This window comes from Saccharomyces cerevisiae, chromosome VIII (genome assembly GCF_000146045.2).
Source record: "Saccharomyces cerevisiae S288C chromosome VIII, complete sequence".
Taxonomy (NCBI): Eukaryota; Fungi; Ascomycota; class Saccharomycetes; order Saccharomycetales; family Saccharomycetaceae; genus Saccharomyces; species Saccharomyces cerevisiae.
This window is the reverse complement of record NC_001140.6, coordinates 14,575-36,180: the sequence shown is the minus strand read 5'-3', so window position 1 is coordinate 36,180 and position 21,606 is coordinate 14,575. Positions and strand designations below refer to the sequence as shown.

The window sequence follows — 21,606 nt, the reverse complement described above, 5'->3', positions numbered from 1 at the left end:
AATAACCGACGCAAACAAATTGGAAAAACCAACGCAAAAAAAAAAAGACGCTAAATTGTTTATAAAGGCGAGGAATTTGTATCTATCAATTACTATTCCAGTTGTCAGTTTACATTGCTTACCCTCTATTATCACATCAAAACAACTAATTCGAAATGGCCCCAGGTAAGAAAGTCGCTCCAGCTCCATTCGGTGCTAAGTCAACTAAGTCTAACAAGACTAGAAACCCATTGACTCACTCTACTCCAAAGAACTTCGGTATTGGTCAAGCTGTCCAACCAAAGAGAAACTTGTCCAGATACGTCAAATGGCCAGAATACGTCAGAGTGCAAAGACAAAAGAAGATCTTGTCCATCAGATTGAAGGTTCCTCCAACCATTGCTCAATTCCAATACACTTTGGACAGAAACACCGCTGCCGAAACCTTCAAGTTGTTCAACAAGTACAGACCAGAAACTGCTGCTGAAAAGAAGGAAAGATTGACCAAAGAAGCTGCCGCTGTTGCTGAAGGTAAGTCCAAGCAAGATGCTTCTCCAAAGCCATACGCTGTCAAGTACGGTTTGAACCACGTTGTTGCCTTGATCGAAAACAAGAAGGCTAAGTTGGTTTTGATTGCTAACGATGTCGACCCAATTGAATTGGTTGTCTTTTTGCCAGCTTTGTGTAAGAAGATGGGTGTTCCATACGCCATTGTCAAGGGTAAGGCTAGATTGGGTACCTTGGTTAACCAAAAGACCTCTGCCGTTGCCGCTTTGACTGAAGTCAGAGCCGAAGACGAAGCTGCTTTGGCTAAGTTGGTTTCTACCATTGACGCTAACTTCGCTGACAAATACGATGAAGTCAAGAAGCACTGGGGTGGTGGTATCCTTGGTAACAAGGCTCAAGCCAAGATGGACAAGAGAGCTAAGAACTCCGACTCCGCTTAAATTGAAAATGAGAAATTTTGCATAAAAAATTTATTTTTTAATAATAATATTAATTTTCAAACGTTTTAATATAATAATGACCTTAAATAACCTTTTAAGGTGATTGCTTTGTTGAAGCTTTGATACTTGGACCATGGGAAGTACCTCATTATAGGAAAATCATATCGACTTATTTTGAATATCACAATAATTTTGCATGCCTTAGTAGTTTTGGATTACCTAAGCTATGTTGATCGCATCCAAGATTATTAGGTCAGAAGGTCATTAACATCCAAAAGCGATATGATTGTGCCATTGAAGTGAGTGAAAGCCGTGGTTTCGAGACAAAGTTACAGAAGTAGTCACCGTTGTAAATAAGTATTGCCATATCGGATTGATGCTGGGAAGAAGTTCAAATTCATATTCTCACTTGCGCTACCCGTGCAGCTGGCAATCTTGAAGCCAGCGTCCAGTTAGTCTGATATGGCGTGTTTAACGATGTTTGAAACTCCACGATCATTGGTCGAGTCAAGAATAAATGTAATGTCATTTGAAATGTCGTCAGTAGACGTCCGTTACAGTTATGAAAGACTTCGAGGCCGCACACTAAGAGTCACCATGCTACTTCTGCAGGTGGCCGCGCTGTACACTTGCATTTTGTATGGGGAACTTTATATTTAAAATTAAGGCTAAGGCAATGTAGGCACTATCTAGGGATCTCAAATACATAAATTTCTCTGCAATTAAGTTATTAGATCTACAATTTACCAATTTTATCATCGAGCGGAAAATATTGAAAAGTATATACAATTTCTCCTAAAAAGGCCCTGCTCGTTTTGACCTGTACTAGTAACTATTTTGCAGCCAATTATGGTAGTGAAAATATGATAGTACACTATTTTTTGGGTCACTACTGCCGCTAAATATTTTAAAATTTGTATGAATTGCCTCTTTATTATCTTTAAATTCCCGTCCCAGGTGACGCGTCGCCAAAGGGAAGGGGCAAAACTAGTCGAAAAGCAGAATAAAATTTTTCTAATTTAGCCACCCTGAGTGTCACAGGTTGTGGCATAAAGGATACGCAATTGGACTCAAAATAATCATTCTGCAAATTTAAAGGAAGTTACTGAGTTATCACTACATCGAGAGAAGAAGTTTCCCCCAAAAGAAAGAAGAAAACCCTCAAACGAAGAAAAATATGTCTGCTGAAATTGAAGAAGCTACTAATGCCGTAAACAACTTGAGCATCAACGACTCCGAACAGCAACCAAGGGCTCCTACTCATAAGACAGTAATTGACCCCGAGGACACAATCTTTATTGGTAATGTTGCTCACGAATGTACCGAAGACGACTTGAAGCAATTGTTTGTGGAGGAATTCGGGGATGAAGTCAGCGTAGAGATCCCAATTAAGGAACACACCGACGGTCACATTCCAGCTAGTAAACACGCTCTAGTCAAGTTCCCAACCAAGATTGATTTTGATAATATCAAGGAGAATTATGACACGAAAGTCGTTAAGGACAGAGAAATTCATATTAAGAGAGCTAGAACTCCAGGCCAAATGCAAAGAGGAGGTTTCAGAGGCAGAGGCGGTTTCAGAGGCAGAGGAGGTTTTAGAGGAGGTTTCAGAGGCGGCTACAGAGGAGGTTTCAGAGGCAGAGGGAACTTCAGAGGTAGAGGCGGCGCCAGAGGTGGTTTCAATGGACAAAAAAGGGAAAAGATTCCATTAGACCAAATGGAAAGATCAAAGGATACCTTATATATTAATAACGTCCCATTCAAAGCTACCAAAGAGGAGGTCGCTGAATTTTTCGGTACTGACGCCGACTCCATCTCTTTGCCAATGAGAAAAATGAGAGACCAACACACTGGTAGGATCTTCACATCCGATTCTGCTAATAGAGGTATGGCATTTGTCACTTTCAGTGGTGAAAACGTTGATATTGAAGCTAAAGCTGAAGAATTTAAAGGCAAGGTTTTCGGTGACAGGGAGTTAACTGTAGATGTTGCTGTTATTAGACCAGAAAATGATGAAGAAGAAATTGAGCAAGAAACTGGTTCTGAAGAAAAGCAAGAATAATTACTTCTTACCCACATCCCTATTTCTAACTTGAGTTTTTGCTAGAGTTTTGTATTTTTGTTCACCTTCCCTGCAAAAGAAATATGTGTATTTATATATGCGTGTATACCTATATATGATATGTAAAAATGAGACGCCCCTGTTTTATTTTCAAACACTTCCCCGTATAGTTTTTTGCAATGACACTACTTTAACTTCTTCGACATGATTTGCTTTAGCACTACGAAGGATTGCATCATAACGTTTCGAAAGGGGTGCACTTTTAAAAACCAGTAAGTGAGTGCCTCGTGAACTGCTATTTTCGTATTTTGAAAAAAAAAATAAAAAAAAACTCCCTTATATATATATATAAATATCTATGTACTAAATGTCAAATCGCTAGCTCTCACCTATATCTTATTCATGCTGCAACCTCAATGGTTCACTACCTCGGAGAATGGGAACGGATCCCCTTATTATCCGAAATAATGGTTCATTTTGGGAAGTTGATGATTTTACTCGTTTAGGAAGAACTCAGCTATTGAGCTACTATTTACCATTGGCTATCATAGCCTCAATTGGCATTTTCGCACTTTGTCGCAGTGGATTATCTCGTTATGTAAGATCTGCCGAGTGCGATTTAGTGAACGAATATCTATTTGGCGCACAAGAAGAGAGAAAAGAAGATAATAGTATAGAAAGACTTCTACGGAACTCAAATACCCAAGCCAATTACGTCAACGTCAAAAAGCAAGGAAGGATTTTGAAACTTAGACATTTTGATATAACAACTATAGATGTCAAGCAAATCGATGCTAAAAATCATGGTGGACTAACGTTTAGTAGACCGTCTACTAGTGACCACTTAAGAAAATCATCTGAAATTGTATTAATGTCTTTACAAATAATTGGCCTTTCCTTTTTAAGAGTAACAAAAATCAATATTGAATTAACGAACAGAGATGTTACAACTTTACTATTATTTTGGTTAATACTACTTTCCCTAAGTATCTTAAGAGTTTACAAGCGTTCAACGAATCTTTGGGCCATCTGTTTTACTGCCCATACAACTATTTGGATTTCAACCTGGATTCCAATTCGTTCGGTCTATATTGGTAATATCGATGATGTACCCTCACAGATATTTTACATCTTTGAATTCGTAATTACTTCAACCTTACAGCCAATAAAGCTCACTTCACCGATTAAAGACAACTCATCCATCATCTACGTTAGAGACGACCATACGTCTCCTTCGAGGGAACACATATCCTCAATTTTAAGTTGCATTACTTGGAGCTGGATTACCAATTTTATATGGGAGGCCCAAAAGAACACTATTAAGTTAAAGGATATTTGGGGCTTATCAATGGAAGACTATAGCATTTTCATTCTAAAAGGGTTTACCAGGAGAAACAAGCACATTAATAATTTGACGCTAGCACTGTTTGAATCTTTCAAAACATATTTACTCATAGGAATGTTATGGGTTCTGGTGAACAGTATTGTAAACCTTCTTCCCACAATTTTAATGAAAAGATTTTTAGAAATTGTGGATAACCCAAACCGTTCCTCATCATGCATGAATTTGGCGTGGCTTTATATTATTGGTATGTTCATTTGTAGATTGACATTAGCAATTTGTAATTCCCAAGGTCAATTTGTTTCTGATAAGATTTGTTTAAGAATAAGAGCCATACTCATAGGAGAAATTTATGCAAAAGGCTTACGTAGGAGGCTGTTTACATCTCCAAAAACCAGCTCTGATTCAGATAGTATCTCCGCAAACCTTGGTACCATAATTAATCTCATTTCTATTGACTCATTTAAGGTATCGGAACTAGCAAACTACCTTTATGTGACAGTTCAGGCAGTAATTATGATAATAGTTGTTGTAGGACTACTTTTCAACTTTTTAGGTGTTTCAGCTTTTGCAGGAATTTCAATTATCTTAGTGATGTTCCCATTGAATTTCTTGTTAGCGAATTTGTTAGGTAAGTTTCAAAAGCAAACACTGAAATGTACTGACCAAAGAATCTCAAAATTGAACGAGTGCTTACAGAACATAAGAATTGTCAAATATTTTGCTTGGGAAAGGAATATTATAAATGAAATCAAATCAATAAGGCAAAAGGAATTAAGATCCTTATTAAAAAAATCTTTGGTGTGGTCCGTAACTTCTTTTCTTTGGTTCGTGACACCGACCTTGGTGACAGGTGTCACTTTCGCCATCTGTACATTTGTTCAACATGAAGATTTGAATGCCCCGCTTGCTTTCACTACTTTGTCACTCTTCACTTTGTTAAAGACACCCCTGGATCAATTATCAAATATGCTAAGTTTCATAAATCAATCAAAAGTCTCTCTAAAAAGAATAAGCGATTTTTTAAGGATGGACGATACAGAAAAATATAATCAACTAACCATATCTCCAGACAAAAATAAAATTGAATTTAAAAATGCGACTTTAACCTGGAATGAAAATGACAGCGATATGAATGCATTCAAATTATGTGGTTTGAATATTAAATTTCAAATTGGTAAGTTAAATTTGATTTTGGGTTCTACAGGATCTGGTAAAAGTGCATTGCTGCTGGGTTTACTGGGTGAACTAAATCTAATTAGTGGCTCTATCATTGTTCCGAGCTTAGAACCAAAGCATGATTTAATTCCCGACTGCGAAGGTTTAACCAATTCCTTCGCATATTGTTCACAAAGTGCGTGGCTATTAAATGACACGGTAAAAAACAATATTATCTTTGATAACTTCTATAACGAGGATAGGTACAACAAAGTAATTGATGCATGTGGGCTGAAAAGAGACCTGGAGATTTTACCAGCAGGTGACCTAACAGAAATTGGTGAAAAGGGTATAACTTTATCAGGAGGGCAGAAACAGAGAATTTCCTTGGCGAGAGCTGTTTATTCGAGTGCTAAGCATGTCTTACTAGATGATTGTTTGAGCGCTGTCGATTCACATACTGCTGTATGGATCTATGAAAATTGCATCACAGGTCCACTAATGAAAAATAGAACCTGCATTTTAGTTACGCACAATGTTTCATTAACACTTAGAAATGCCCATTTCGCGATTGTGTTGGAAAATGGCAAAGTGAAGAATCAAGGAACTATTACAGAATTACAAAGCAAAGGGCTTTTTAAGGAAAAATATGTTCAACTTTCTTCTCGAGATAGCATTAATGAAAAGAACGCTAATAGATTAAAAGCTCCCAGAAAAAATGACTCTCAGAAAATCGAACCTGTCACCGAGAACATAAATTTTGATGCAAATTTTGTCAATGATGGCCAGCTAATAGAAGAGGAAGAAAAATCAAACGGTGCCATAAGCCCCGATGTTTATAAATGGTACCTGAAATTTTTTGGAGGCTTCAAAGCTTTAACAGCCCTGTTCGCTCTTTATATCACAGCTCAAATTTTGTTCATCAGTCAGTCTTGGTGGATACGACATTGGGTCAACGATACCAATGTACGAATAAATGCTCCAGGTTTTGCGATGGACACGCTGCCATTAAAAGGGATGACCGACTCTTCGAAAAATAAACATAATGCATTTTATTACTTAACCGTATATTTTCTTATTGGTATCATTCAGGCAATGCTAGGTGGTTTTAAAACAATGATGACGTTTTTATCCGGTATGCGAGCCTCCAGAAAGATCTTTAATAATCTGCTAGATCTAGTTCTACATGCCCAAATACGATTTTTCGACGTGACGCCGGTTGGTAGAATCATGAATCGCTTTTCAAAGGACATCGAAGGTGTTGATCAAGAATTGATTCCATACTTAGAAGTAACTATATTTTGCCTAATTCAATGCGCATCAATTATATTTCTCATTACCGTAATAACTCCTCGCTTTTTGACAGTCGCCGTTATCGTTTTTGTTTTATATTTCTTTGTGGGGAAATGGTACTTAACGGCAAGTAGAGAATTGAAAAGGTTAGATTCAATAACCAAATCACCCATTTTTCAACATTTCTCAGAGACCTTGGTAGGCGTTTGCACAATTCGTGCATTTGGCGACGAGAGGAGATTCATTTTAGAAAATATGAACAAAATTGACCAAAATAACAGAGCATTCTTTTATTTATCAGTTACTGTCAAATGGTTTTCTTTTAGAGTCGACATGATTGGCGCATTCATTGTTTTAGCATCAGGTTCTTTTATTCTGCTCAATATTGCAAATATTGACTCGGGTCTTGCCGGCATTTCTTTGACATATGCCATTTTGTTTACAGATGGTGCTTTATGGTTAGTTAGACTGTACTCAACATTTGAAATGAACATGAACTCTGTTGAAAGACTAAAAGAATATTCTAGCATTGAACAAGAGAACTATCTTGGCCATGATGAAGGCCGCATTCTACTTCTAAACGAACCATCGTGGCCAAAAGATGGAGAAATTGAAATTGAAAACTTATCTTTACGTTACGCGCCAAATTTGCCTCCTGTCATAAGAAATGTTAGTTTCAAAGTGGATCCTCAAAGTAAGATTGGGATTGTCGGAAGAACTGGCGCAGGCAAATCTACCATAATAACGGCATTATTCAGATTACTAGAACCAATAACCGGATGTATCAAAATAGATGGGCAGGATATAAGTAAAATTGATCTCGTTACATTACGTCGTTCCATTACTATCATCCCTCAGGACCCTATTCTATTTGCAGGTACAATCAAAAGTAATGTTGATCCATATGATGAATATGATGAAAAAAAAATATTCAAAGCACTTTCACAAGTAAATCTAATTTCTTCACATGAATTTGAAGAAGTGCTTAACTCGGAGGAACGCTTTAACAGCACTCATAATAAATTTTTAAATCTTCACACAGAAATAGCTGAGGGCGGCTTAAATCTGTCCCAAGGTGAAAGGCAATTGCTTTTTATTGCACGATCATTGTTACGCGAGCCAAAGATAATACTTTTGGACGAGGCTACTTCCTCTATTGATTACGATTCTGACCATTTAATTCAGGGTATTATAAGAAGTGAGTTTAATAAAAGCACAATTCTTACTATTGCACATCGTTTGAGATCTGTTATCGATTACGACAGGATAATTGTGATGGATGCCGGTGAGGTAAAAGAATATGATCGCCCTAGTGAACTGTTGAAAGATGAACGCGGTATATTTTATAGTATGTGTCGTGACAGTGGGGGCCTAGAGCTTTTGAAGCAAATAGCCAAGCAATCAAGTAAGATGATGAAATAATCGAATGTTTCTTTCTTTTATTCAAAGATGAGGATGAATATTATTTATTAAAAATGCAATAGTAGTCTATAAAATATTTATGTAGAAAAGGAAAAACTAACACAGACATGGCTTTTTCACCCATTCTGTGACAATGAGCCCATCATGCAAATAAGTGATTTTGGGTAAAAGTTTATAATGGAAGAATTTAGGTAGTAAAACGAATTTAACTAACCAGAAAAAGAAGCATGCAACTATTACCAGTAATGACATGATTTGGTAGGGCGGCAGGAACCCAACTCTGTTTAGGCTAGGGTCGGCAAAGAATGGTGCCATCAACATGTATAATGATAATGTAATAATGGCTAATACTCCAAAAGTAGATGCACGAATCTCTGGGACTTCGTTCTTGTGTTTGAACCTCCAAATAAAGAGCCCAATAGCGACCAATAATAAGAAAAACTGATTACCATAACCATCCATCGATACCAGATAATTGAAGGATTCGCCCTCTTTGGGTAAAATCAATATCCAAGCAATGGTTATAAAGCCACATAAAGAAATAGATGGTAGAGGTGCATCAAATGGCCAATTTTTGGACATATGAATACTGAATGGTAAATAACCTTCTTTGAATATTTCCTGGTTAACTCTTGATATACTGTAAATGACAACCAGAATATTAGATGCTGCAGAAATGGCGATAGAAAAAGCAATGAATTTGCCACCAACTCTGGGTCCGAAAAGTTTGGTAAACAACACGGAACCAACCAGGGGGCCTGCACTAACAATTTCCTCATATGTCAAAACTTTCAAGTATGCCACATTCATCATTGTGTAGCAGACAAAACAAATTATCAACGATAAGGGACCTGACACCTTCAACGTCTTAACGGGATTCTTAATTTCTGATGTAACTGTGTGAACTGTATCCCATCCAGAAAAACAAAAGAATGAGCTGATAAAGGCAGTAGCAATAGAGGACACCGACAGGAGAGAATCTTTCTCAACTTGGGTTACTGGGAGGTCCCAGGCAACTTGACCGGTGCTTTTATAAAAGAAAAGCGTGTATAGCCCGGCAAAGCACATCAAGACAATCATGATCAACTTCAAACCACCAAGTGCGTTCTGTATAAACACTCCGTGCCTTACAGAGACACCGTGAATGAGAACGGCAAATATTATAAATGATATGCTGACGTACTTGGACCACGAATCATCCGTGACTCCAAATGCGCTCAACACGTATTTACCGAAGACGATAGATCCCGTCAATGCATAGCCAGTTAAAACACTGTAACACGAAAACACCACACTAATTAATAGTCTGGGTCTTTCAAAACTCCGTTCGAGGAAGTTTTTACGTCCACCTGATTTCGGTATCCAGGAACCAAATTCTAGAAAAAGATACAATCCTGCAAAAGCGATCGCAGCGCTAAAAACCCAGATCGCAAAATATATCAGCTTATTACCACCTGTATTCAGTAAAATCACACTGGGTACTGCAAATATACCTGACCCCATTATCCTCGAAACAAATAACACAACCGTGGAGAACACACCTAAATGTCTTCCCTGTGGAACTTCCATGAATCTTGCCGTCTCTGCCTTTATCGCCTGCGCTTCCACAGTATCCATCGAACTGAATGATCCAGTATTTGTGGAACCATATTTTGTGGTAATATCACCAACTTCCACATCTATGAAAACATCTTGAGAGGGATTTGCTTTCCCACTATTAAAAAGCAGCGGTTCCATTTTTACTTATTTTGAGCACTGTACGTCTACGTTGCCCTCAGCAACTTAGACTACAAACAGAATGTACAGATCATCGATAAGCATCCAGGTCTTTATATGTGTATTGTTTTTGCCCCTTGACTCAGGCAGGCCTCTAATCTATATGATTGATTTGTCATATATATGCAGCGACGCCACAGTTTTTTCCGGCAAGAGTCGCGTGATCTTTTTTTCTAATCCAATCTGTGAACATACTAGAGGAAACTTCTACCTTTTCTACCTGAATTACATTATCAACACTTTTGCACCAAAAAATCGTGGTACTAGGAGATGCAAACCTTTTGGTCTCCACATCAATTGCAGGAAAAAGATTGACTGTTTGCATGTGCAATTATCTTATATATTATGTAAAAATAAAAGTAGGAAACGCCACATGGATGCGCATGCCATAACCCTTGCATGGTTAGCACACGCCCTCACGTGAGTGAATTTGCCAAAATGATAGTCAAATGTGTTGATAGTTCGATAAGAGGTGAAGTTGGGGAACTAAAGGTGGAATAGAAAATGATAAAACAAAGGAAAGAGTGAAGATTGCCGCCGAGTAGAATCCAAGATTGGTGTGTATGGGTGTATTTAGTGAAAGTTCAATTGCATTGAAGATGACAAATTATGCTTAAGTGAATGGACAATGAAGGCTTCTCTTGAAGGAGTAAGGCTGCGCTGAAGGAAAGGTTTGAGACAGAGTGACCAAAATGGTGAATTGGCAAACATTGTTCATGGTCTCATTGAGGAGACAGGGCAGTTCCTCTCGTTACAGGTATAAGTTCAACATGGAGAATATCACACATCAGGTGTTCCCTCGCTGTAAGCAAGCGTTTAAGAAGACAAACTTATCTTATGAATATTGTGATCTTGAAGGAGTACTGTATAATATTTCACTCACGGACTTGCAAAAACTGCTATTACGTGATATAAACGCCCCTCGCGAACACGCATTCAAGATTGTTAGAACAGATCTAACTCAAAAATCCTCGAAGAAGAGGATCCAACACTGGGAACGGATTGCGCCTATGTTTGACCACCCCTTAAGTCTCTACGAGAAGTTGTTCAGCGAAATGGATGAGGACTTCAAGCCATCTTTCGAGTGGCAACAATTAATAAGGGTACGATGCAAAGATGATAAGTTGAAACTGCAGCGTGTAATTTGGCCTAAGTCGATATTTTCAAACTTTTGTCGGGGAATCGGGGTTAAGAAGAGCACTTACGATAGACTCTTGGAACAAAATAATGGTGAGGTACCCATGTTTGTAAACCCAGCTAATGCAAAGCCCTTGCCTCTTTTCCAGGTTTCCGATGAGGCGATGATTGGGGAATTCGATGGAATTGGTATTTTCCCTTACTTTGTAGATAAACATAGAGAATTTTTCGTTACTGAGGTAGACAAATTGAAGACCAAGATAGCTTCGCCACTTTGCACCTTGAATGAACGAAAGCGCATTGAGAAGGCTAACGCTGGTCGGATACTGGCGAACGAAGAGGGTAAACCATTCTATCTGGATGCAAACAGTGCCACAACTCGAATCGCTGGTGGTAATGTCGTCACTTTGAAGCAACTTTTAGAAAGATCGGTTAGCCATAAGACATTGTGGAGCAAACAATCAAACAAAGACAGAACGTGCCCTGGAGACATTTTAAGAGCTACAATATTATCAAACGACTTCTCCATCCGGCAATTGAGGGCTGAATTTTGCAAAAATTTCATTCTCTACAATATATTCACCATTTTACAACGTAACAAGAAAAGCATCCGTTCCTTCTCTGGTAACGATAATGCGCCTTCCTTTCAATTTAGTTGGAATGTTTGGGACTCATATATATGGAAGCAATATCAAGAGACCGAGTCCATGAAAATACCCACGGACCAAGCTTCTCTGATCAACTACAAGACAAAATACGACTCTTTTCTTCATGACCTACAAACATATTCCGCACTGGTAATTTCAGAAATGAAATGGAACCAATTCTCTATTTTCCAAAATGATGAAACGACTTTATCAAGATTTGAACACATCACATTAATTTTGCAAACCGTGCTGACAAAATCGAAAATGATTAGAATTTTCCAGCCAAACTTGTACAAGTTTATGCAAGATGATTTAAGACCAACTTTAATGGAGTTGGTGGGTTTCACTGAGTCAATAAATGCAACAATAGAACCTGGTTTTGCGAATGAACAATCGCTACAATCTGCAAACGGATTAAAGAAATTGGCCAACCAACTTTTATACTTCGAACAGGAAATATATGGCGAAAAGTTCCGCGTAAATAGGCCCATCCAGCTTCGTCCAATAACATTATCAGCAAACTACAAAATTGTTATTCTGGATAAGAAGAACGCCATACCCGAAATATTTCAAACCCTACTGAAATTCATGACACAAATAACGACATATTTTGTTAAAGATTTGTCGGAGGTAGAACTTCATGGGCACATGCATTGTATTGATAAAAAAATGCTGGACAAGTCGAAATTCATGTATTTATACGAAGAGAAAAGCAACGAGGAAGTGAAAGCAGCTTCTCCTCAAAAGGAGAAGATAGTAGATAATATCATTGGCCTATTATCAAATGATGAAGAACATTAACATGAATTGGAAAAAGAAAAAATTGCATGTAAATATATACATACGTAGAATTTTATACTTAGGCTACAGATCAAAGCTAAATCTGTAAGTCGTATGCCTTCTTCATTAGAAATATAGGCTCTTTATTTGATTTCCTGATCCAAACCAATCTATCAATCGCAGTATCTGCCACAATGAACTGTCTTATGCCCCAATCACCGACACTATAAATTTCTGGAATTCTCTCCGATAAATTAGGGAAGTATTTTTTATAGAACGGCAAAAACTCCATAACATCTTCTTTTTCAATGACAATTGAATCACTAACTTCTTTGAAGGTTTGTTTAATGAAACCTCCCTGATTATTACTTTTATCGTTGATTAATTTGACTATCCAGAGCAACAATGCGTCATTAAGACAGTCTTTTGTGATCAAATCTTCGTAATTTATAGCACCAAATACCAGTAAGAGAGAATTGGCAAATATTTTGTCGTTTTTAAAAATTGTCTTGAATGACAGAGAAAACTCCTTATTATTGCTATATATTTTTTTTTGTAAAACGGACAATTTCTCAGTAGTGGCGTTCAGAATTTTTTTGTTATCTTGATAGTATAGTTTGATTAGTTTAATAACATGAGGGCGTAATTTTTGAGTCGAAGAAGTTTTAATTTTAAAATTCTTATAAAACAGCAATCTCTGGGATACTACAGATGTTAATTGATCAATACCTTCCAATACGCTCCTTACGGTTGGAGTTTCTTCAGACTTTAATTTACTTAGGTAGGCAAATAACGCTAGTAGAACCGGTGGTAATGGTTCAGAAATTTTTAAACTAAATTGTAAAATGGTAGTTTCTCCATCGTCAGTAACAAAATTACCTGATTTGTTAAAATCCACGGGCAAACCGCTAACTAAGGTGGATGGTAGCTTTAAAGTCAACCTAGAGAAGTCAAACTTATTCGAGGAATCCCAAAACCCGTAGTTTAACAAACATTTTTCATTAGAAATATTACCATAATTATTAAACAATTCATCCTGTGCACTAAATGTGGTAGTCTGCGACATGAAACAAAGTTCATTTTGTTCATTCATCTCCCATCTTACTGGTACATCGTTTTTATGGTTTAATAAATCTACTATTGGATACAAAAATCCTTCGTTCAGATTGGTGCGGTCTGTACCGGCCCTGCCTAAAATGACACGAGGAAATGCCCTAGAATTAAAGATGCAGTACGACCAAAGATACGCCACGAACGAGTTCCATTCCGAATCTTCTAGTTTACATCCATTGATGTGTGCGCAGAACTGTTCCAACGGCACTACGGCAGAGTCTTTATTCTCCTGGAATAAAGACAAGAACTGCTTATCTTGAGAAGAGTGTTCAATAGATAAAGCTTGGAACAGCATCCTCCACTCCTTTACTAGTTTGTTCAGCGTATCTCTCATAGTTAAGTACACGTCTGTACCATGCAAATTCATGACTTCATCAGTAGACCAAAAATATGGTTGTGGAAGGTGCAAGGGTAGCACATCTAAATATGGTTTGTAAAAGGATTTCAGGTGAACTGCATCGGTGCCAAATTTCAACTTTGACAAGTACAACTGTGTCACGGAATTCAAAAGACTCCTTTCATTAGCAGCCTGGGAAAATTCTGATAAAGCTTGCTGGGAAGTGATCAGCAGAGTTTCGGGTACCCTAATCAAAGCTTGGTCGGGTTTGGGAGAGAATTTTTCGTTTACAAATGCACTAACACCAGCATCCTCTGTAATCCTAAAAGAGATTTTCGGATCGATGAAGGCTCCATTATTTTGAGCCCATTGTAAGCAGTTATCTAGCTCAGTTTGGGTGATCATGCAGAAGTTCGTTAATTAAATGACGAGGTAGCTTCACCAAGCTTGATTCCTTAGTCTTTTTTACTTCCATCATTTCTTCTTTGTTGGAATGGTCAAGTTCAAGTTGAAAAATTTTCTTTTTCATAGTCAACTCATCGCAGGCACATTCGCCTTGAACGAACAACGAGCAGGACTCCAATAGAATAATAGTAATAGATTACAGGCCTATACAATCAAGACAACTATCAAGGTGGGGAGGGTTTCCACCTGTAACTTCCGCTGACTAATGATACATATTATCTGATCGGAAGCCAATGAAAGATCCCCTAAATATCACGCATGTAAGCGACCGCGATGAAGCGTACTGGCAGCTCTATCACGAAGCGATGGAAAAATACACCTGCGAATGAAAATCCATCAACAGAAATGAGAAGACAATTGTATATTATCATTAACGTTCATCTTTAGGACTTGTTCTCTTACGAAATTTGTGTGCCTGTATTTGTTAGAAAGCCACATATGTCTTGGCCTTTTTCACTTCTTTCCTGTTTGGGATTGCAAATTTATCAAAATGCACCCATAAAAGCAGGTGTGATATAACAAGCACATATCGTTAGGAAAATAGTGTCAAAGAGAAAAAAAGGCCAAGCAAATCGGAGTACAGTTTACATGAAGTAATGCAAGATGCATAGAACTGAAGATTTCAGGAATAATTGTATATAGGGGAGGAAACATTCGATAGCTCTCTTTTTGCTTTCGTTCACTATATCTCTTGTTTTCTTTCTTAAAAATATATGGACAGTAGTTCAAGCCACTGCATAGCAACGTACTAATGGAGTCTGTTCACTCTCGCGATCCTGTTAAGGAGGAAAAGAAACATGTCTTCATGGGAATGGAACACGAGTTGAATCCTGAGACTCATAACGATTCCAACTCCGACTCATATGGTCTCCCTCAGTTATCTGAAAAATACAATGCCTTGAGACAGAACAGGAGCCTAATTATCCAGCAGACTGAAATCATTGGCTCTGCTTACAATAAATGGTACTTACAAGCGATTTTACTTTTGAGTGCTTTCATATGTGGCTACGGTTATGGACTGGACGGTAACATCCGTTATATTTACACTGGTTACGCCACATCATCCTATAGTGAGCATTCTCTGCTGTCTACAATCAACGTCATTAATGCTGTGGTCAGTGCCGCTTCGCAAATCATATACGCTAGGTTGTCTGATGTGTTTGGTAGACTATACCTTTTCATTAGTGCTGTCATCCTATATGTTGTGGGTACAATTATTCAATCACAAGCTTATGATGTTCAAAGATACGCTGCAGGTGCCATTTTCTACAATGCTGGCTATGTGGGTGTAATCCTTATTCTTTTGATTATCCTATCCGATTTTTCATCTTTAAAGTGGAGACTGCTGTATCAATTTGTCCCGACTTGGCCTTTTATCATCAACACATGGATTGCTGGTAATATCACTTCCAGAGCCAATCCTGTTGTCAACTGGTCTTGGGATGTAGGTATGTGGGCTTTCATCTTTCCCCTATCATGTGTTCCAATCGTTTTGTGTATGTTGCACATGCAATGGAGGGCCAGAAAGACTCCTGAATGGCACGCTTTGAAGGGCCAGAAGTCCTATTATCAAGAACATGGTTTTATTAAGATCTTAAAGCAATTATTTTGGATGTTAGATGTCGTTGGTGTCCTTTTGATGGGTTGTTCCCTAGGTTGTATCTTGGTCCCACTGACCTTGGCTGGTGGGGTCAAAACTACCTGGAATGATTCAAGATTGATCGGCCCCTTTGTTCTTGGCTTTGTTTTGATCCCTATCTTATGGATTTGGGAATATCGATTCGCTAGAGATCCAATTCTTCCATATAGGCTGGTCAAAGATAGGGCTGTATGGTCTTCTATGGGTATTTCTTTCCTGATTGATTTTATTTACTATATGGCCGCTGATTATTTGTACACGGTTATGATTGTTGCCGTCAATGAATCCGTTAAATCTGCAACCAGAATTGCCACATTATCTTCATTTGTCTCTACTGTGGCCTCTCCATTTTTCGCTTTACTTGTAACAAGATGTACGAGATTGAAACCATTCATAATGTTTGGATGCGCGCTATGGATGGTGGCTATGGGTTTATTGTACCACTTTAGAGGTGGAAGTCAGTCCCATTCAGGTATTATTGGTGCATTATGTGTCTGGGGTGTGGGCACTACTTTGTTCACTTACCCAGTTACCGTCTCTGTACAATCTGCCGTCTCTCATGAAAACATGGCGACAGTTACAGCTTTAAACTATACCCTCTATAGAATTGGTTCTGCTGTCGGTTCCGCAGTTTCCGGTGCCATTTGGACTCAGACTTTGTACAAACAAATTTTGAAGAGAATGGGTGATGTTGCTCTAGCCACAACTGCCTACGAATCTCCATATACTTTCATTGAAACCTATACTTGGGGTACCCCACAAAGGAATGCCTTAATGAACGCTTACAAATACGTTCAAAGATTGGAAACTATCGTGGCTTTAGTATTTTGTGTTCCATTAATTGCATTCTCCTTATGTCTAAGGGATCCTAAATTGACTGATACTGTTGCTGTGGAATACATCGAGGATGGCGAATATGTCGACACGAAAGACAATGATCCAATTTTGGATTGGTTTGAAAAACTTCCATCAAAATTCACTTTTAAACGGGAATAAGTTGATGTTTACGTTGCATGATTGCTTGATATCACTTTCCATGACTATATTGCCCAAAATATACGGTGTCACCTCCTACTTTTTCCTCTCTACAAGACTCTACCATTCTAATGATCATAACCAAGAAAAGAAAAGATCAGAAATGTCTAGTTCTTTGCATATTCCTTTTACCATAACAGTATATGCATATCTACATGTATAGTGCGGCACTACTTAATATTACGTAACAGAGTAATATCTTTACTTCTTTTGTTCTGCCTGTTTATAACATCGATTGGCCAGTTGTCTCAGCACTTGCTTCATAACAAGTGAAAAATTAGAGGCGTTGAATAATTATGTACCTTGACTTTGAAGTCGGTTATCATAAGTGCTTCGAGAAGAGATATAAAGACAAGATAAAGTGTTATGTCAACTATGGTGAAAAAGGAAGGGAAGACAGGCGGTCGCTGAATCTTAAATCCACTCGCCTTTTTTTCTTTGTTTTTCCTTGGCAAGCCTATCCTTCCAGTCGGCTAAGCCCCATTCCATTCAGCTTGTAAAGAGATAGTATGATTTACTTGTAGTCTGGGATGACAAGAGTAGAATACTCGCAGTGATCACGGTTTGCTGCGTGTGTTCACTAATTATGATGTAATCACCGAGCAAACGCATCAATGCTTTCGAAAAAGAAAAAAAAGTAGCTAAATGTAGACAAGGTTGAACCATAAACGGTATTCACATTGGCTGACGTCGCGCTTTCCTTATTTGTAAAACAGAGAAAAGGGCTGATAATACGCTAAACGAAGGCAAGAAAATATCCTGTAATAGAAGTAATTTACATCGTTTAACATGAATGGCGAGGCGTAACCATCACGTCACTGGCACCTTTTCCATAAGCCCATAATGTTTATTTGTGCCTTTAGAAACTTTCCCCTTGAGTCCAACGTTATAACGTGCCCTCGTAAAAAGAAAATCTTGTAAATAACTCTTTTACAACATACTAGGGCTACTGCCAATAATAATAATATCCAGCTGTTTGTCATCCCAAGGCAACTATAAAATTTTTTTCTTGTGGCCTTTACTTTTTTTCAATATCGAGGAAATCGCAGCAGGTTTCCAAATGCAGGCAAAAACTTAATAACTTCGTCTTCCAAAAACAGAGAGCGAGAATTAGAAATAACCCTTTTCTTTCTATATTTGGAAAATACTCTGGTATTCTCCGGTTTATCTACTGTAAAAAAGGGGGTCCGGTATCTTGATATCTCGTTTATTTGCCATATGAGGATAATGTTCTGAATGTGGTTCTCATATTGCAGAAACGATAGACCGCATTAGGATGTAATAATGCATCAATTTCCTTTTCATCGATCGATCTTTGTGTTAAGAACGACATTAATAAATTATTTCCCATTTTGGAAGGAAGAGGGTAGTGAAACAGTAAAATATTCTGCGGCAGTTTCTCTAGAACGGAAGAAACCTCAAACATTGTAACTATAATTTTTTGCTTGGCTAAGAACATTGCGTAGGAAGCGATGAACAGCGGAGTTTTTATTTTATGCCCGCAAAAAAAAAAATGTTTCCAAAAACTTTTCCAGCCAACATAGATTATTCTGCACAAGCAACTAGTAAAATGAATAGAGAGATGCAAAAATGGCAATAAAATATGCCTTAGAAAACGCAGTATTGTTGTTGACTTGGCTATGCTATACAAATGCATTCTACTGCGCCCCTCTACTTGTAGAAATAAATTATTTTCTCTATATTGCCTGAACTTACTATTTTTGCCTTTCTTTGATCATATTTTTTCCTTGTTTGTATGAAGTGCATATTTACGGAGAGAAATAAAAATAAAAATAACTATGATTTCTCATTTCCTATGTGCCTAGCTGCATCTTTCATACAAGATTGCAGAGAGCTTGATACTTAGAAAACTGCGCGCATTCAAAAAGATTAGTAGTGTAAAAATGAATATTTCAACTCAATCTTAATTTGGCCCTAAAAAGTTAATATATGGCATTCTTGTAAAAATTACGTCATCATTTATATGAGCATTCTGCCAAGGAAACATGTGATTTGTTTCTGTTCACTGCTTGATTGCACTACGCCAAGAATTTATTAAGTGGTTGGCCTCTATAGGGTGCCTGAAGCCTAAAGTAAGCCTTTTCATATGTTGTAGCAAGTTATCTTAATCTTTCACTTGCCTGTCTTCGTAATCTCTTCATCTACCGCTTTTACAGATTCGGACATTGGCTAGATTGTCCATTGTAAGGGATTGAAAAACATGAAAATTATTACCATGTCTTTTAGTTTTACAGTTCCCGCAGTATAGTTCGTGCTGAAATCGGATATGTGCGTATAGAGATGCGCTATTTGCGCAGAGTTAAATTGAACAGGCAAAAAAATAATTATGCGCTACTGATGTGTGTGATCTGCACTGTGGCCTACCAATGTATCACATATGCACAAAATATGGTGCCATTAAAAGGGACTGGTATGCTATGTAATAAATTCTTCCTATTCATTAAACTCAGATCGAAATGTAATATGCCTTGGACTAAACGGGTGCAATTGTAGAAAAAAAAACATAAAACATCCGAATTAAAAGGTTAAAATCGGCGCAATTCAGTAAGAAAAGGGACTTTTGGAGTACTTCCATTTTACACGAGCAGTTACTAAACAGTTTTTTATTTTGAGCACCACTAGCACTTAACCTTAAAACATAATTAGAATTTTCTATAATTTTCTACAGACACTAAAGCCAACGCAGAAAGCTTGTACAATACGTGTGTTATAAACGTAAACACCTTTCTTGATGCCATATAGTCTTGTGGCCAGACCAGAAAAGGCTGCGAAGTGAAACGTCAAACTAATTATCAGGTAGTATCATAAGTCTATTACGCACTGCTGTTTATTATTATTTAGGTTAGCGCTATTAAAAACATGTCTGGCTGGCAGAATTATTTTTCAAACCAAAGGCAAACTTCAGTAGTTAAATCAATTGCTTACCAGCACAGGCAATGTCGGCTTTTCTGATATACGGCAACAATTCAGCAATTGGTAGGTCAGGATGGGAAGACTTTCTTGAGGGTAGATAACGGAGGAAATTACGTTCGAAAAAGCGCTCACAATCTGCTCCATCTAAGAAAAACACGTCTGAGCCGGAAACTTTCTGCTCAAATAAGTATACATTCATCTTCTTTGCGATTTGGTCCCAACAATTCACATCCGATTTCTGATGTTCACTGATTATAGTTGACAAAAATTGCATTCTATGTTCCACTTTCATTGAACAAGATCTATTCATTTCAAAGGAGAACCATTCCTGGGAGCAAACAAGTACGACAAAAAGGGCAAGAGTAAAAAAAAAGCCGAGATTTCTTGGAGAACGGATACTCATGACGAAGAATATAACAGTTGCTACTTGAGAAAAACGCTGTTTCATGACTTTCTTGAAAATATGAAATAATTTGAAACGACATGATTGACCAGGAAGTTTGATATTTCCAACCGAAATATTGCTTAACAATTGCTGAGAAGTATTTAAATTCCACTTTCTATCCACTTCTGCAAAATATACTTTAAGGGCTTCTTCAATATAAGGGTGTTTCCTAAAATATTCTATTTTATAGTCGCCGTCAATTCTTGAGGAAATCCATAGAAGGGTTCTCCTAAATGCTACATGGCAGCTAGAACCATCAACAAAAAAAGTATTCTGTGTTCCAAAGTTTATTTTCGTACATATAAGAGTTAAAATCCGCTGCAACACGGTCCCAGCTTTCCATATCTGTGCTTGGCGCACTTTTAATAATTTCTTTGGCAAACTGAGTGATTTGTTTCCCGAAGGTGCGTTCACGATACATTTTGAAAGCTTCCCATGAGAAAGACACTGCTAAAGATATAACTAAGATAACGATGGTCGAATGACGCCTCAAAAAACCTGGATTCCGTTTATGTTTGGTTTGGGGGCCGTCCATGTTTGAGTCAGATGGTCTTCTACCACCGATGCCTGAAAAAACCTTCCAACCAACAATGAGCGTTAAACATAACAATAACCAAATATGGAATGCTGACCTATTGATAACTTCATAGCAATACCAAGTAAAGGAACTTCTGAATACATTCTTTGGTAGTTTGGCATTGGAGGATTCAAAGACATCACAGGCTAAAGCGGCTTCGTTCTTTTCATCTTCACTTTTGCGGCCCTCCATATTTGTGATGATATCGTCCCGGTGACATTTTTTTGCAGTTACAACTTCCTTGTAGTTCTTTTATACAGCTCGTAAATTCATCTGTATCTGTAAGCTATAAAATGCCGCACAAAGTGTGCGTACATTATGCAACAACATTATTGTTGAAATACGAGAATAAGCAGAAACTGGCTCAAAAATGGACAATGCATGCTCGATGTTCGAGGTTCGACACAAAAGATGTGAAGAGAGGGCATCGAAACGTTTATATAGTCCTTACGTAGATAATTTGCAAATAATCGCTGCGCTGAACTTGGAGGACAGCTTGAACCTCCGACACAAGCCAC

General features: G+C 37.8%; 11 protein-coding genes across 11 annotated transcripts; 6 read left to right on the top strand and 5 right to left on the bottom strand.

Annotated features, from left to right (window-relative positions):
• Window positions 1–155: 155 nt before the first annotated feature.
• Window positions 156–926, top strand: RPL8A (60S ribosomal protein eL8 RPL8A; the record flags this gene model as incomplete). The annotated part of the gene is made up of 1 exon (NM_001179113.1): window positions 156–926. One exon carries the CDS (start codon window positions 156–158, stop codon window positions 924–926), a length of 771 nt encoding a protein of 256 aa, NP_011830.1.
• A 1,177-nt stretch (window positions 927–2,103) lies between these two features.
• Window positions 2,104–2,988, top strand: SBP1 (Sbp1p; the record flags this gene model as incomplete). Its single annotated transcript, NM_001179114.1, has 1 exon — window positions 2,104–2,988. The coding sequence occupies one exon, from the start codon at window positions 2,104–2,106 to the stop codon at window positions 2,986–2,988; it is 885 nt and encodes a 294-aa protein (NP_011829.1).
• Window positions 2,989–3,424: 436 nt separating this feature from the next.
• Window positions 3,425–8,203, top strand: VMR1 (putative ATP-binding cassette multidrug transporter VMR1; the record flags this gene model as incomplete). Its single annotated transcript, NM_001179115.1, has 1 exon — window positions 3,425–8,203. One exon carries the CDS (start codon window positions 3,425–3,427, stop codon window positions 8,201–8,203), a length of 4,779 nt encoding a protein of 1,592 aa, NP_011828.1.
• Window positions 8,204–8,299: 96 nt separating this feature from the next.
• MUP3 (Mup3p) lies at window positions 8,300–9,940 on the bottom strand (the record flags this gene model as incomplete). The annotated part of the gene is made up of 1 exon (NM_001179116.1): window positions 8,300–9,940. The coding sequence occupies one exon, from the start codon at window positions 9,938–9,940 to the stop codon at window positions 8,300–8,302; it is 1,641 nt and encodes a 546-aa protein (NP_011827.1).
• A 61-nt stretch (window positions 9,941–10,001) lies between these two features.
• YHL037C (uncharacterized protein) lies at window positions 10,002–10,403 on the top strand (the record flags this gene model as incomplete). Its single annotated transcript, NM_001348812.1, has 1 exon — window positions 10,002–10,403. The coding sequence occupies one exon, from the start codon at window positions 10,002–10,004 to the stop codon at window positions 10,401–10,403; it is 402 nt and encodes a 133-aa protein (NP_001335737.1).
• Window positions 10,404–10,671: 268 nt separating this feature from the next.
• On the top strand, window positions 10,672–12,564 carry CBP2 (Cbp2p; the record flags this gene model as incomplete). The annotated part of the gene is made up of 1 exon (NM_001179118.1): window positions 10,672–12,564. The coding sequence occupies one exon, from the start codon at window positions 10,672–10,674 to the stop codon at window positions 12,562–12,564; it is 1,893 nt and encodes a 630-aa protein (NP_011825.1).
• A 76-nt stretch (window positions 12,565–12,640) lies between these two features.
• On the bottom strand, window positions 12,641–14,398 carry EFM1 (protein-lysine N-methyltransferase; the record flags this gene model as incomplete). Its single annotated transcript, NM_001179119.1, has 1 exon — window positions 12,641–14,398. One exon carries the CDS (start codon window positions 14,396–14,398, stop codon window positions 12,641–12,643), a length of 1,758 nt encoding a protein of 585 aa, NP_011824.1.
• An 811-nt stretch (window positions 14,399–15,209) lies between these two features.
• Window positions 15,210–17,093, top strand: ARN1 (siderophore transporter; the record flags this gene model as incomplete). Its single annotated transcript, NM_001179120.1, has 1 exon — window positions 15,210–17,093. The coding sequence occupies one exon, from the start codon at window positions 15,210–15,212 to the stop codon at window positions 17,091–17,093; it is 1,884 nt and encodes a 627-aa protein (NP_011823.1).
• A 1,246-nt stretch (window positions 17,094–18,339) lies between these two features.
• YHL041W (uncharacterized protein) lies at window positions 18,340–18,789 on the bottom strand (the record flags this gene model as incomplete). Its single annotated transcript, NM_001348807.1, has 1 exon — window positions 18,340–18,789. One exon carries the CDS (start codon window positions 18,787–18,789, stop codon window positions 18,340–18,342), a length of 450 nt encoding a protein of 149 aa, NP_001335736.1.
• A 1,272-nt stretch (window positions 18,790–20,061) lies between these two features.
• YHL042W (uncharacterized protein) lies at window positions 20,062–20,514 on the bottom strand (the record flags this gene model as incomplete). Its single annotated transcript, NM_001179122.1, has 1 exon — window positions 20,062–20,514. One exon carries the CDS (start codon window positions 20,512–20,514, stop codon window positions 20,062–20,064), a length of 453 nt encoding a protein of 150 aa, NP_011821.1.
• A 253-nt stretch (window positions 20,515–20,767) lies between these two features.
• ECM34 (Ecm34p) lies at window positions 20,768–21,280 on the bottom strand (the record flags this gene model as incomplete). The annotated part of the gene is made up of 1 exon (NM_001179123.1): window positions 20,768–21,280. The coding sequence occupies one exon, from the start codon at window positions 21,278–21,280 to the stop codon at window positions 20,768–20,770; it is 513 nt and encodes a 170-aa protein (NP_011820.1).
• Window positions 21,281–21,606: the final 326 nt, after the last annotated feature.